This window comes from Grus americana, chromosome 7 (assembly GCF_028858705.1).
Source record: "Grus americana isolate bGruAme1 chromosome 7, bGruAme1.mat, whole genome shotgun sequence".
Lineage (NCBI taxonomy): Eukaryota > Metazoa > Chordata > Aves > Gruiformes > Gruidae > Grus > Grus americana.
In genome coordinates this window covers 29,325,588-29,339,283 of record NC_072858.1, presented here as the reverse complement: position 1 = coordinate 29,339,283, position 13,696 = coordinate 29,325,588, and the positions used below count along the sequence as shown (strand labels likewise).

At 39.6% G+C, this 13,696-nt stretch overlaps 1 protein-coding gene across 1 annotated transcript in view; it reads right to left on the bottom strand.

Annotated features, from left to right (window-relative positions):
* SH2D4B (SH2 domain containing 4B) overlaps nucleotides 1-13,444 on the bottom strand; it is a 60,294-nt gene extending 46,850 nt beyond the window's left edge. The window contains exons 1-2 of the mRNA XM_054832183.1: nucleotides 13,261-13,444; nucleotides 100-259 (exon numbers count right to left, since the gene is read on the bottom strand). Coding sequence (XP_054688158.1) covers nucleotides 100-259; nucleotides 13,261-13,444 — 344 coding nt within the window. The remainder of the gene's footprint in view (nucleotides 1-99; nucleotides 260-13,260) is intronic.
* Nucleotides 13,445-13,696: the final 252 nt, after the last annotated feature.

Genomic DNA, 13,696 nt, shown 5'->3' with positions numbered 1-13,696 from the left:
TACTTACCAGTTTTACCCACCATTACCTGCCACCTTTCTACAAGGCCATGTCTCCCATTATGCCAAGTGGACCCTGAATTCAGATTCTTAAATCCTCACCATAGTTCTTCTGCCTCCTTCTGTGCTTGTTGCCTCGCTCGCTCTGCTATTAGCTCCTCTGATATCTGTTCGTAGGGCTTGTCGCCTGGGGCTTCTCCCATAACCCAGACCCAGACCTCACCATCCTTCCCACGTAGCCACTGCACACGTTTGCCATTACCTGAAACAGCCACCAAGAACAAACAAAAAAATATAAATACTGGCTCAAATTCTTCAATAAACATAGATGAAAAGATGGGAAATCTGCAATTTAGAAACATTAAGCTTGCAATTTATAATTCAGAATAAAACATTAGTAAGACATTGTATGAAATCTTCAGATCCAACCAATCTACCACACTGAGGAGAAAAAAAGGGTGTGTACGCTCCAGCTCTCACACTCTCTTAAAGATTTGTGGGACTCACTGTCTCACAAAAATAAGGAATTATTAATTCTGACATGCATTTCCCAGAATTTAGGTATTATGATCCCTTTTCAACTTCTATATCTATTTTCTTTCTTCACTTGGCAAGGGATGAACGAAGAGAATGGAAAAAGAGATGGAGTGACAATAACAACCAGTGACATTACGCGACTAGCAATGCTTCAGCACAGACAGAATATCAAGTGTTGAGCATACAGAGACTTCATGGGAACCCCTGCAAAAAATCCAGGAATTTCCTGCTCCTACTGCATGAAGGAGGAGCTGCAGAAAGCCTGCGCGCTCAGAGCACACCACTCAACACTGCAGAGGCTTTTCTGTTCACATCGCCAATTCAAAGGGATTAAGTTTCTGGTTCAGTTTTCATGAAAGACACCGTGAGAGAGACATGAAAATCTACAGTTACTGTGTTGTCAGAACGATTTTAAAAACACCAAAAAGGCCTCTATGCGCTTCACAAAATAAACTACATTTGGTGAACCTTCGTGTCCAAGAGTCAACTGTAGGATTCCTGCTGACTACAAAGGGCACCAGATTAGATCCTATCTGAATAGAGTTTCATAGCCACATACGCTACCTGACTTAGTGTGGTTTGGTCTTTTCCTTCTGCTTGTATATGTATAACTCAGATATTTTATGCATTTTAGAGGTTCATAATAAAGAATTGCTAGAAACCCCTCTTATGCATCCATTTTTAAGCTTTATTTTTTGCGAATTTGTGAAACTGTTCTTCACAAAAGGACATTCAACCACAAAGACCATTGCCGAGAGGGACAATGGATTTACTTTAAGGAATACAGACTAAAAGGCCATAAAGGCTCGGCAGCTCATCTCACTTCCCGCGTGTTACGCTCCACTAGATTTTACCCTCTTATCCAGATATTGAGGTTACCAAGTTCTATGTGGCCACATCACTTCTAAAAGGCATTCTGTCTCATTTGAAAGTGTGAAGAGATGGACAGTCCACTGTTTTCCTCAGTAGTTTTTCTCTGATGCTCCCATAAGAGTTAAGAAACATGGTCCTATTTGAATGGCAAGTCCTTGCTTCTGGTCTTCTTACATCTTTCTCTACGAGCATCAGCTTAGCTACTCTCACCTTCAACTGCGTGTTGTTCTGCAATAGGACCGTATCCATTCAACCAGATTAAGTTTCCCAATGCACAATCAATAAAGTGTTTTCGACATCCCAGACTGAAGAGAGAAAACTGCAGGAGGGAATGAACTGGGGCTGCTGACAGCAGGCAGTGCCAGCGCCAACCCACACTCGCAAGTGTTGACAATACGAACTGAAGGCAACGAACGTATCAGATCTCAAGGAAAGCTAATATTCTATATTGAATTTGAAAAAGTGATTTATATGAATTCCCAGTGTTGGCTTAATGGTACAGACTTCAAGGGGGGGTGGACATGTAAGCTAATAATGTTTTCCCTCAATAACTCTCAAAAGCATTTGCTCTTTCACAGTCTATCAGATTATGTCTCAGGTTATAAATGTGAATCTATTTTATTGTGGTTCCTATTCTGTACATTTCTGTGTTCCTGTCAGCACAACATTTGTCGTATTTTTGGGATACAGCATTTGAACACTGTCTCCCAAGAACTGGCTGGCCATATTAATATTTGCCCACAAAGTTTTCACCTACTGCATTTCATGGTAAAGTATCTTGAGGAGTATGGAATGATGTCCCAGGAGTATTGATCCCACATAACCAATAGCATCTTTTGTTTTAAAAGTGGCCCATGTCCTCTTTCCTGGGAGGAATCTGGTTATCCTAGTCGTTCCCCTTTATCTAGTATTTCAAAGAAAACATTGCAAACAACATGCCTCATGTTAATTTATTTGTATCATAACTGGTAGATAACAAACACTTCTAGTGTTCTGAGACAATTTCACTACTACTGCTCATTTATGAGCTTACCAGATGGAAAGAGAACCAAAAAAACCCTTTTCAGGTAAGCAGACAAATTTTATCTTTGCTACTTTCTAGGTTTTCTGTGCCAGAGAGTTATTAATATGTTTCTCAGAGGCACAACTTATCCATTACTACCCAGCCCAATAAAACAAATAGTTGATTTGTAGCCATGTCTTGAGAAATTGTTCTTTCTTCCTTTTAAAACAATGCATCTCTCTATACATCTACTGTCAGTAGCTTTAGAAAACTCTTTTGAAAAGATCAGTAGAACACATTGTTGGTTCAGCACTAACTACTGTAATACTACAGTAAAGTACACTAGTGTATACACATCCAGGGTTCAAGTTGAAAGATAATAGTATCAAACAATCTGGCAATTTTAAGCTACAGCATTTAACAGACCTCCACGTGTACAATTTTAAACCAATTCAGCTGGAGCACATATGCCTTTATTCACATTTTTCTTTAAAAAAAGAGAAGGCCTTTTTAATATCCAACCACCCTTTCTATTTTACCTCGACAAACGACTCCCATGTTAATCTTCCATTAAACCTACACTCCCATAAAGTTGGAGATGGGCTTTACTGTACAATCTGATCATAACACTTGGTAGTTTCTAAGCACAGAATAACATTCAAAAACGAGTGTGCAGGAAAAGAAATAAGCAGCTCAGGGAGAAAATCTGGCACTGTGAAAATGGAATTCCTGCCATACAGAAAGTCTTTGCAGCCTGCAGAATCAAGTTCACAGTGGTCAGCATCAGCACTGCTAGGCTAATGGTACCAGGCTTGCACTTTTAAGCTGTAGAACTAGTTGCAAGATCTGAGCTGGAAGTACATAAGATTATTTTCCTTAATATTTTTAGGAAACTAGTGTTGTCTGCTTTTCAAGCAGAGAATTACTACCATTGAGGACTGATTGTAATAAAATAATTTCTGCTTTAAGAGGTCTCTCAAGTATTACACTTTTCTGCAAAATAAGATATTTTGTTAACATACTTCATTTCCAAATGAAAAAGAAATAGAAAAAAAATAGAAAAAAATCAACTAAATCTAAAAGGAAGAGACAGGTCCTGACTAAACAAATTTGAAATCTAGGTGAGAAAGAGGCAAAGGAACTTGCAGTTTCCTGGTCAGAAGCAACTTTCTGTGCCATGTCACAAAGCCTAACGCAGACTCAGGAAATAAAAATTAAATCTCTTGAGTCCCAGTCTTATGCATTGACCACAAAAGTACTTTTCTTTTCCTGGAGAGACTGTGGCAGGCTGCAAATAATTGCCATTAGGAAGTAGTGGACATCAAAATTAGTCCGGATTGGAGAGTAGAAATCAAAGTGTTTCAGAAACAACACTGCTTTATCAGGAAAATGTACTGAATAATTTAGCAAGTCTTACCCTAGTCTTCAGTCCAACAATTTATTGGCTGTGGTATTCTACCATTTTTTTTGTCTACAACAACTCTGTAGCACCACAAGAAGGCAACATCAATTCTTGCAGTTCATTTCACCTGTAGCTCCTCCATGAATTAGTATCTCCCATGGAGATACTAAACCTACATCTATACTACTTTGAGACCACTAAATTGCTTTCTGGATATTGCTCCTTACTCCAGACAAATGCAAAATCAAGTATCCCAAATTTGCAGCACAAAGGGATCACAGTGAAAACTTTCTCAGAGACCTACAGCCTGAAGCAACAGCAACACAAATTTGCACTTATAAACACATACAATCAAAAATAATACCAAATCATGTTTTCTATTTGGTTGTATTTATGCAGTCAATTCTATAACAGCAATGAAAGTATAAAACAATGCCCTAGAGAGCAATAGTAAACTCAAGGCTCTCACCTATAAGAATTATTAGTCCCTACCAGCAGCGCTACGAATCTCACACACACACACAGAGTGCTGGAGCGTGGCCATGAGTTGTGCTGTACAGCACCACAGGCTGCTCTTGGCCTTCGTGCTACCTTTAGGAAGTCCCTGGTGTAGGCAGGGTGTCACTACTGCCACGGCTGAACACCGCCAGAAAATATGAACACTGCCAGCCACCTTGGGAGCGAGAGGAAAACAGCACCTGAAGGTGCATGGAGCGGGGGGGAGTCCAGGCTGCACGCAATGCTTGGGCTAAATCAGGCTTCAATTCCAATCAGCTCACACTTCCACATTGTGACCACGGCTTAAAACAAATGGGGTTGCACAAAGGAGAACTGGGCCTTACACTGCCTCTGCTAACCAGGACAGAGGAGCAAAACCACAGATTGGGTTTGCGTTGCTTTTTGTGGTTTTGGGTTATATCTGGCTTCATTGTCACACATGCTTCTAATTAAAAGTGCTTTAAAAATAACAGTAATCGGAGCAAAGGGAATACTGCTGGAGTCACCTTCCTTCCTCCAAGCTTGTTTGTCATTGCTTTAACACATTTGTGATCCATCTCCAGCGTTTACAAGGGACCTGCTCCAAGGACCAGAGGCCTGATGAGGTGTCAAGTGTCCCAGCTGTGCCGTCCTTGGCCACAGCCTGCCTGGTCCCGCAGAACGACAGGGAGCAGAGAACAACAAGTAACCCTGCCTGCCGCGCTCTCACAGGGCATACTACAGGCTGTGTCAAGTGTAAATTCAGAAAATTAGAAGATCACTGATTTATAATCTCAGAAACGTGGAACGGCATTCAAAGTCTGCTGAAACTTTGTCAAAGGAGTCTGTTTCTCCTTTGACGGTCTTGTCAAACAGTCTTGTTTCTCTGAGGCTGGGCTTCCCACCATAGTTCTCCTGCTTGGAAGCTACAGATCTCTGCAATAGCAAGTGACTTTCCTCACTCCCTGGAAAGCTTTGTAGTCATACATATATACTTTGACATTCACTTCAGAAAATATTCCTTTCCTCTCTCAGCACTAGAAAAAGGCCCCTGAAATTTATTCTGCATTTGAAATAGGCTGCACGAGCATTCACTGCTGACAGAGCTGATCAGCCTGATTTATGTTCGTCATTCACAGATAAACTGTAGCTTGTGGAGTTTGGAGTGTCGGTAGGGTTGTGGGTTTGCAGGGTTTTTTTCTTTTGGAGTTTAGATATCCAGTATACTTTAGTCTAAACACAATGTGTTTTACATGAAATTTTACTCTTGGCTTTGCAAGCAAACTATTTTTATGGCTTGCTTTAAAGTAGAAGCTTGAATTTTGATAGTCTGCAGGGTAGATGAGGTTCCATTCAAAGTTTCACTAGCTGCAGGACATGTGTTAGAAGCACATTGATTAGGATGAAAGCGAGAATATGAGCTTTAGGCTGTTCTCAGTTCCTTGAGCTTACCCACTACAAGTATTTTATTTAATTATATTTCTTTTTTATACAAACACACAAATACACATACATAATTTGCTTCTTTCTAAGGAGAAATCCTAGGAAATTACTGTGAATGTTTCTGAGACACTGTTCAAAGAACAGAATACACTTTTCCGAACATTAACTGCTATAAATCCATTAAAATACATACAGAATAATTAGGTGGTAATGAAGAAAGTAATGAAAATAACATGATCCCACAATAAACTGAAGATCTGCTATAATTAATTCTGTGGTCTGCCCCTGCTAACAGTCATAGGACCATGAACCCCTCTCTTCCAAGAATACATTCAAAAAACCCAGTCACTTCAATTCTTAAAACAGGAAAATTTGGAAAAATTCTGAACTTCTCAAGCATCCCCCCAACATTTCAGTTTACACACCCTCCAGTTTCAACACTGTGTTGTGTGTCTTTCTATTTAAAGGAGGATTTGCAGAGGGAGAAAAATTCAGCTGATTTACATTAATATATCAATAAGGGTTGCAGGATCTCAGCATTGCTGAAAAATCAGCCTTCATGGCTCTCCAGCTGCTTCCTGATCATATAACAAACTCAATCTTCTGTTTATGGAATTACAGCCTGTTACCATGGAAATAATTATGCTGCAATATACCCCTGCAGGATCAAATAAAGGAAGAGTGACTGCAAGAGAGCAAACATTAAGGGAGGAAACAGTTACTCAAATAAGACTATGGTAATTAACAACTGTAGCAAAGCTAACTGTATATAACGCTCAAAGGTAAATGGATTTGCATTACCCCATGGTATGTATGTATGCACTACGTATATATAGGTTTCCATATTATAAACCAAAAAAAGAAAAAACCAAACACTGAAATAAAGTAGTATTTATGTGGTCTCTGGTATGTCCCAGATATTTTCTTGGCTCCCTGGCCATGGCATGCTGTTACACATAATTTTGTAATTTGCCCACTTTCAACCGGGAGACAACATTCAGAACTTATTCTTAAAGACATTGTTCTAACTCTGTGTACAATCCAGAGGTAGTCTCTTGTCTGTCCATTTTTAATGACCCTTTCACTGTAAACAGTATAAAAATTCAGGTACACATCAGATCAAAGTCGAAGATTGTAAAATCATTCACATCAGTATAATTCATTTGATAATTTTTTTCTTCATAAAAAAGTCAAGAACATAGCACTGTAATTTCTGATTCTTGATCCCAACTGTGTCTTGTAAAGAGTAAAAGCTATTTACAGGGCTTGGTTTCTCACACAGAGCTATCACAAAGCATCCATGTTTTCCCACTGCTGGAGAATAAACAAAACCAAGTCTGCATGGCTACTTCAGGGTCTGCAGAAACTCAAAGCAGAAGAATAAGGGTTCTCTGTCACAGAATGAACAGAGAACTATGGATCGCTTTCTGCACCAGACTCCCCTACTTAACACAGCGTGGCAGGTTTGCACCCACTCCTTTTATCAGGCACACAAGACCACAAAAGCAGGGAGAACGATACCACTGCAGTGAGATTTTCTAGGACCACAGCACGCGAGTGGACTTGAAGATTAATGAACCACCATCTGGCTAAATCCACTGCTGACTTGAATACATTGAGTCTTCCCATGCCTTCCAAATCCTGCTATCAAAACCTGGTGCCTCTGTCCTTGAATGCTTCAGTCATTTAAGCTAAAAACCGGCAAAATCAGCAAGGAAATATTGAATTAGCTTGGGCAAATCCCATTCTCCCCTTGGCCGCAGTGGTGCTTTCTTTCCATATCAAGTATTCACGAGCTTGCAGACAGTCACAACCTCCTATCATTAGCAGAGCACCAGTACGTCCAAGAAAGCCCATCTAACACCACTGCGTCCACACAGGCTGAGGAACACAACGCCGCAGAGAAACACAGGAACACTCTCCATGCCAGTGGCTCAATTAACACAGCAGCCTCTCTCAGAAAGCGGCTGATGCCAGATGCTTCACACAACAGGAGCGCTGAGGATAACACGTGTGCAAGAGAAACCTCCAGTGTAATAAGGCCCAGGTAGCCAGCAATATTCTGCTCTTTTCTGCAAAACAGAGAAGTCAGCTGCAGGGCAGGATATGAGACTAAAAAGCACAGACTTATGGCTAATGCTGGGAGGGAAGACAAGTCCCTCTGGATTTGTTCCATCTGGTACATATTTAGGTCATATGGCAGTTGGGGGTCTCTTACTAGCCCCAGGTTCGGAGGAGTGAACAGACAGTTTAGAGGCTGCTGTTTAACTGTACCTCAGTACACAGCCACACTGAGCACGAGCTCTGAGCAGCTGAGTTCTGGCCCCAAGGTATACAGCACTAACAAAACTGCATCATATCACAAGCTGCTATACACGTTGTGAACATTACATTAAAACTTTTCCAATGATTTCAACTTAGTTGGCTCAGCCCCCTAATAAAAATTATTCTAAAGTTCTCACTAATGTTCTCATGTTACTTTTTCAGTGGTATCTGAATTGGAAACGAAAGACAGGGCTCTACAGAATCCAAGACCACATACAGTGAGAAATTTCAGAAGCACTCGAGTCCGATGTCTCTGGTTTAGACCCATATCCAATGATACAAAAAGAGACAATGAACATTGCCAGAAGCACGTCTCTGTAGGACACAAAATCTTAGCTAAGCATTACCAGGGTGTGTAGAGGCCTTAGTATAAATGAGGAATACTTTTCTGAGTTCAGAAACATAAAAAACATCATTGCATGTACACGCACTCACCCTTCGTACACACACTGAAACACACGCCCACTTGTGGCCTTCACATGTGACACTGATGTATCCTCCAGCCATCCACTTGTGATATTTGAAATACTTGATTCTAAATAGCTTCATCTATTCTCTAATGATTTTCTAACACAAATGCCATTTCAAGAAATTATTTTCTAGCCATGCTGTGATAAGCCCAATTTTCTCCCAGCTACTCTCGTTAAGGCCAGGTAAATAAGAGTGTTTACAAATAGCTCCTGTCTGAACATCATGAGCTGCAGATCGCAATGAATAAGTGTCAGAATAAGCAGCAGCAGACCAGCATTGTCTTCCCTCCCACATGGCAGTCCTTCAGGTACCTAATGCTCAATAGTTTTTGAGATCTCATTTTGGATACGCTGACAGCTCTGGATACTGCATCAGAGTCAAAATCCAAATTGGCAGGGTCCTTCACTTACTCCCAACCCAGCTATACCGGTTAAAGGGCTCCTGTCTAATCAAATAAATATGTTTCTTTGCTAATTGCAAAGCTGCCTGTCAGTCAATTCACAGCAAATCCCAAAGGGATCTTGAAATTTTGAGGAGACTTCCCTTAGTGATTTTAGCACAATAAGAAAAGGCAACCTGTTTTATTACAATGAAAATATGTTCCTGAAAGATCTGCCCAGGAGTAATTTGTAAATGAACTGGAGATGGACCTCCAAGAATTCAACTCATTTGTGAAGCTATTTCAGTACAAGCCAGCAGTCATTATTTAATTAAAGCTACAGAATACTTTTTTTTTTTTTACCTTAAGTTCACTAAGTGCTGCAGTTTTGGGAGAACCCACACGATGTTCAAATTCTACTAATATTTTTAGGCAAGGTACAAACAGCAAAAACATAGGAACAGTTTATTTAATAGCTTCTAAAGGAAGTATTTCATTCTGAAGTGATGTTTATACACTTTTAGAGATTGATCTGTGTTTTTAAAAAAGGGAAGGAAATTAAAACTGTTGAATAATCTGAAAATATCTTATTCTCACCTGAAGAAAAATAATTTAGCATTGAGTCATCCTGATACAAATTTCAATTTTAATCTTTCCTCAAGACACATGAAACCAAACAATCCAAATGGAAAAGCAGGCTCAGTTTAGCATTTACTGGAGGTGACTAATATTTTCTTCAGAAATGAAGAATAAGACTAGTTACGCAAACTGTTACACTATTTGGTTTGCTGAACACTCTCAATAACTTAGATCTTATTTCCTGGTTTGGTCTTGGTTTTGTTTTCTAAGAAACAAATTTCATAATAGAGAATAGGACATTTATAGACAGTTTGCATTCAGTGGCAGTTCTACAAAAGTGTCTGTAGATTTTGGGCCTTTGCTAGTTAGTTTCCAATTAAAAAATGATCACACTGACAACCATTCCCTAAACACGCTGCTGATGATTTTAACTCTAGCACAAGGCCAATCTGATCTGCATATGCCACTTTTTTCCTCCCCAGCTCTGCCCTTGTGGTTTCTGTAAGGCAACATGTCTGAACCTTGCACAAGAACCCTTCATCCTCAAGTCACTGTAGAAAATCAAAATTGGATTCACAATCACTGCTCTGTTTTGAAAAATCCACCTCTTTTGCCATGCTGCTGGGTTCACACATACCATTGCAGGTAAGCTCTTGAATTGATGGAGAATTGTACCAACTGAGGTACAGGGCTCCAGATCAAGCCCGAGCATGTTTTGGAGCATCTTAATTAGAGAAGTGCCCATTATCATTAAGTCCTTTTGTTCTATCTCACCCTATCCCATCCCAAAGAGGTGGGGAAAAGTTTTCATATGTAGCTATTCAAACCATGAGGAAAACAGAAGGATTTGAGAGGTAGTCCTATAAAGATAATTCCAATTAAAATAGTAAAAGAATATTTTATACAAATGTTATGTCATATTCACAAACAACATACACATTTTTCCATCAACTAGAAAATTTCAGAAACTCAGCACAATATTAGAGATATTGAAGTCTCACCTCTGTATTCTACTATATGTCGGGCTATGAAGGTCTCTAAAGCCAGAGTAACTCTTGGCTTCAACAAAATAGCACAAACATAAAACCTGTGTCATGCAGTAGAAAGTCAAAAACAAAACCTTGCAGATGAAACTGCTCAAATCCCTCAGTTTCAAAGGAATAAAGAACATGTGATTGCAGCAGCTTAAATTTCCTGGTAGCCACTAATTTTAAACAGGAATAAAAATACTCTATATTCTATGCCATGTAGCAGGGGGAGAATGTTTGGAAACTTGCTTATACATCAATGAAAACTGAAAACTAAGCAGCGTCAAGGTAAACCAAAAGTTGCTGCCAAATGTCTTTTAGGAAAAAAAAATATCACATTTTAAGATAAAAAAAGGTTATTACAGTCATCTGCTCTGACCCTTTGAGTCATATAGGCAAAAACACTGCACAGTAATTCCTATCTGAGACTCATAATTTCTGGTTGACTTTTTTCCCACTTTTTTTTTTTAACAAGAAAGTAGCTCCACTGTGAGACCATTTACCATTAGATTATGGAACCGTACGGTAGAAATCAGTTACAAGTATCTGTATAGTTAATGACTGGCATGCCTGAAAGGTGGAAGTTGTCTTTTGTAACTCTGCCCACATCAGTTCACGGAAGTCAACATATAACTTCAGCAGAACCAAATGCCTAACTTGCAAATCTAATTCCAATAGTTCTCACTACAAAAAAATCAGTAAGATCAGTTCTTTAGGACAGTTCTGAAGGAAGCAGAAAGTTTCTAACAGTGCGCAAAAGTCAAACCTAAGCAATACCTTAAATTGGCAATTTAAGAAGGGAAAATGGAAATAGGCTATTGTGAAATTTAACTCCGTGTGTATCTGTGAATACTTTTGTCAGAGCAAATATAATCTATAGGCTACTCTGCTGCTCTCTTTTCTCTTATTCTTTATAAATCAGAAAATTAATTACCCAGAAAATGGTCTCCTGTAGTAGGAGGCTGAACAGGTTTAATGTATAATTTATATATGGAAATCTAGGTGTCAACACTGTGACAAATCATGACAAATATTTTTGCAGTTCGATTTTTCTGCATCTGTCTTCCTCAAAGAATGACCATAATACAGAATATCTCAATCACATAATGTTTTTTTGGTATGTGGAGCTTAACTGCATTTTTAATTTTTTCTCAGTTTCAAATCAAAGTGAACAAGGCTTTTATCCTGTATGAGAGAAGCTATTTTGATGCCACCCCTCTTAGGAGAGCACCATTCACAGTAAAAAATGCTAACATGAAGAAAATAGAAATTAAGCAGAATGAGGTTTCCCAACATCCACTTTGCCATCTGTGAGCGGACATTTTAAACTCTTATTACAGCTGATTAGGGCGTTCCAAACATTCCCCTTTCATTTTAAGGCTACCATTGTAACTTACTCTAGAGTCATTTAATAAAGGGCTTTGCTTCAAGTGAGTCTTAGAAACTAATTTTGCTTTGAAACACGTTTCTTTATTAATAGTCTTTGAATTGTTAACTATCTAATGGGCACTTTGTAGGTTTTAGAGGCTCTAAACATTTTAAGAAGTCTGCAAATTGAATCTGTGTTGAGGTGCTCCAAGCAAAGCTTTCTTTCATGAATGTGTTAAGATGAGCAACACCTTAAACACTGACTGCAGAGTCACATAAAGCACTTTCTATTAGAGCACTTTGTCATAATCAGCTACCAAAAGTTATTAGAAATTTTGAATATTCAAGTTGTAATAGGTTTAAAGATAGGATGAGATCTTTGGTATTTCACAGGGAGCGTTTGACACATCTCTGTGACATTTCCTTGTTGAATGAGGAATCACTGCCACTACATTTCCAAGACAAAAATGTTTTCTGTCTTGCATCAGCCTAAAAACTTCATCCTGTGAATGGGGAAAGAATTGGAAGCCACTTGCTCAGAGAAGAGAGCAAGGAAATAAGTATTTCTGTTTATTCCAAACCACTTAGACCCAAGACCAGACACTTGGAAATTACATTTGGAGAAGTTCTTTTTTGATGTTTTCTTCCATGATTTTGCTTATTTGCTTTTTCAGTCAACACACACACATTTAACATCCATAACAGCCTGTGAAAGGAGCTCCATAGTTTTCATATTGCATGAAAACACATTTGTTTTATTTTTTTGGTTGGGGGGGCGGGGAGGTTCCACACTCACCCCACTGTTATCATGTTCCCTAGACATAATCTTTTGGAGACTATTTACTAGTACAGTTGGAAATTTAGTCTCATATGGTATGGCTGTTCTGATGTCACATCTTATTCATAAACAGCCCTTCAAAACAAGCTCAAATTCATGAATTTATTTCCTACTCCAGGCACTTGGAAACATTTAATGCCAAGCCAAGAAACCTCAACAGCACAGGCAAGACTGCCTTTTGCCTGACTGAGGGGCAGAGGTGTGGATGGTAAGTGAAGAAAAAAGCCTTAGCAATGGAGGGGAAACTTGGTCATGGTACATCTGTTACTGCTGAGAGAACATGAGCAGTGACTCCTGACTGAAAGAAGCACTTCAAAATTATTCCACTTACTCCCACACTAAACTATGCCCCCGGAGAAAGAACCAGCCTTGAGAGACAAGGAGCAGGAACATGGTGCTTTTGCTGCCCCAGACTCTTTTTGCCTATGGGGAGAACTGGCACCCTTCCTTGTAATCTCTTCCAGATGCACGCTGCCCCGCAGTCAGTTGCCTGCCCACCATCCCCAGCTTGTAAGTATAGAAGGAGGTCACAAATCTTACTCTGTTTGCACCTCGCTGTCTTTCTCAGCATGGCCTCTTCCATTCGTGCTTTTTCTTCCCTCTCCTTCCAGCGCCTCAGCTGCTCTTCTCTCATTTTGTAGAACAAGATTTGCTTTTGCTCTTCATTCAGCTCTGCCAGGAGCTCAGGGTCAATATACATATCACGCAAAATTTGCTGCAGCATGACGACTCCAGAAAAAAAAAAAAAAACAAACCAAAAAACCCCCAAAAAACCCAGAGATAAATCTGCTTCCAGTTATACTCACTAGAGTGACAAAACCCCACCGATAGCACTCCAGAAAGCAACCTGCAGCAAAGGAGCTCTCCCACACCTGCCTGCCCAGGAGAGGTTTGATTCTTGCTCGGGCCCTCTTCATGCAGGCATATTCTGCTCTGCGTCTCTTACAGAGACAGCGTTCTCTGCTTATCTCATTCT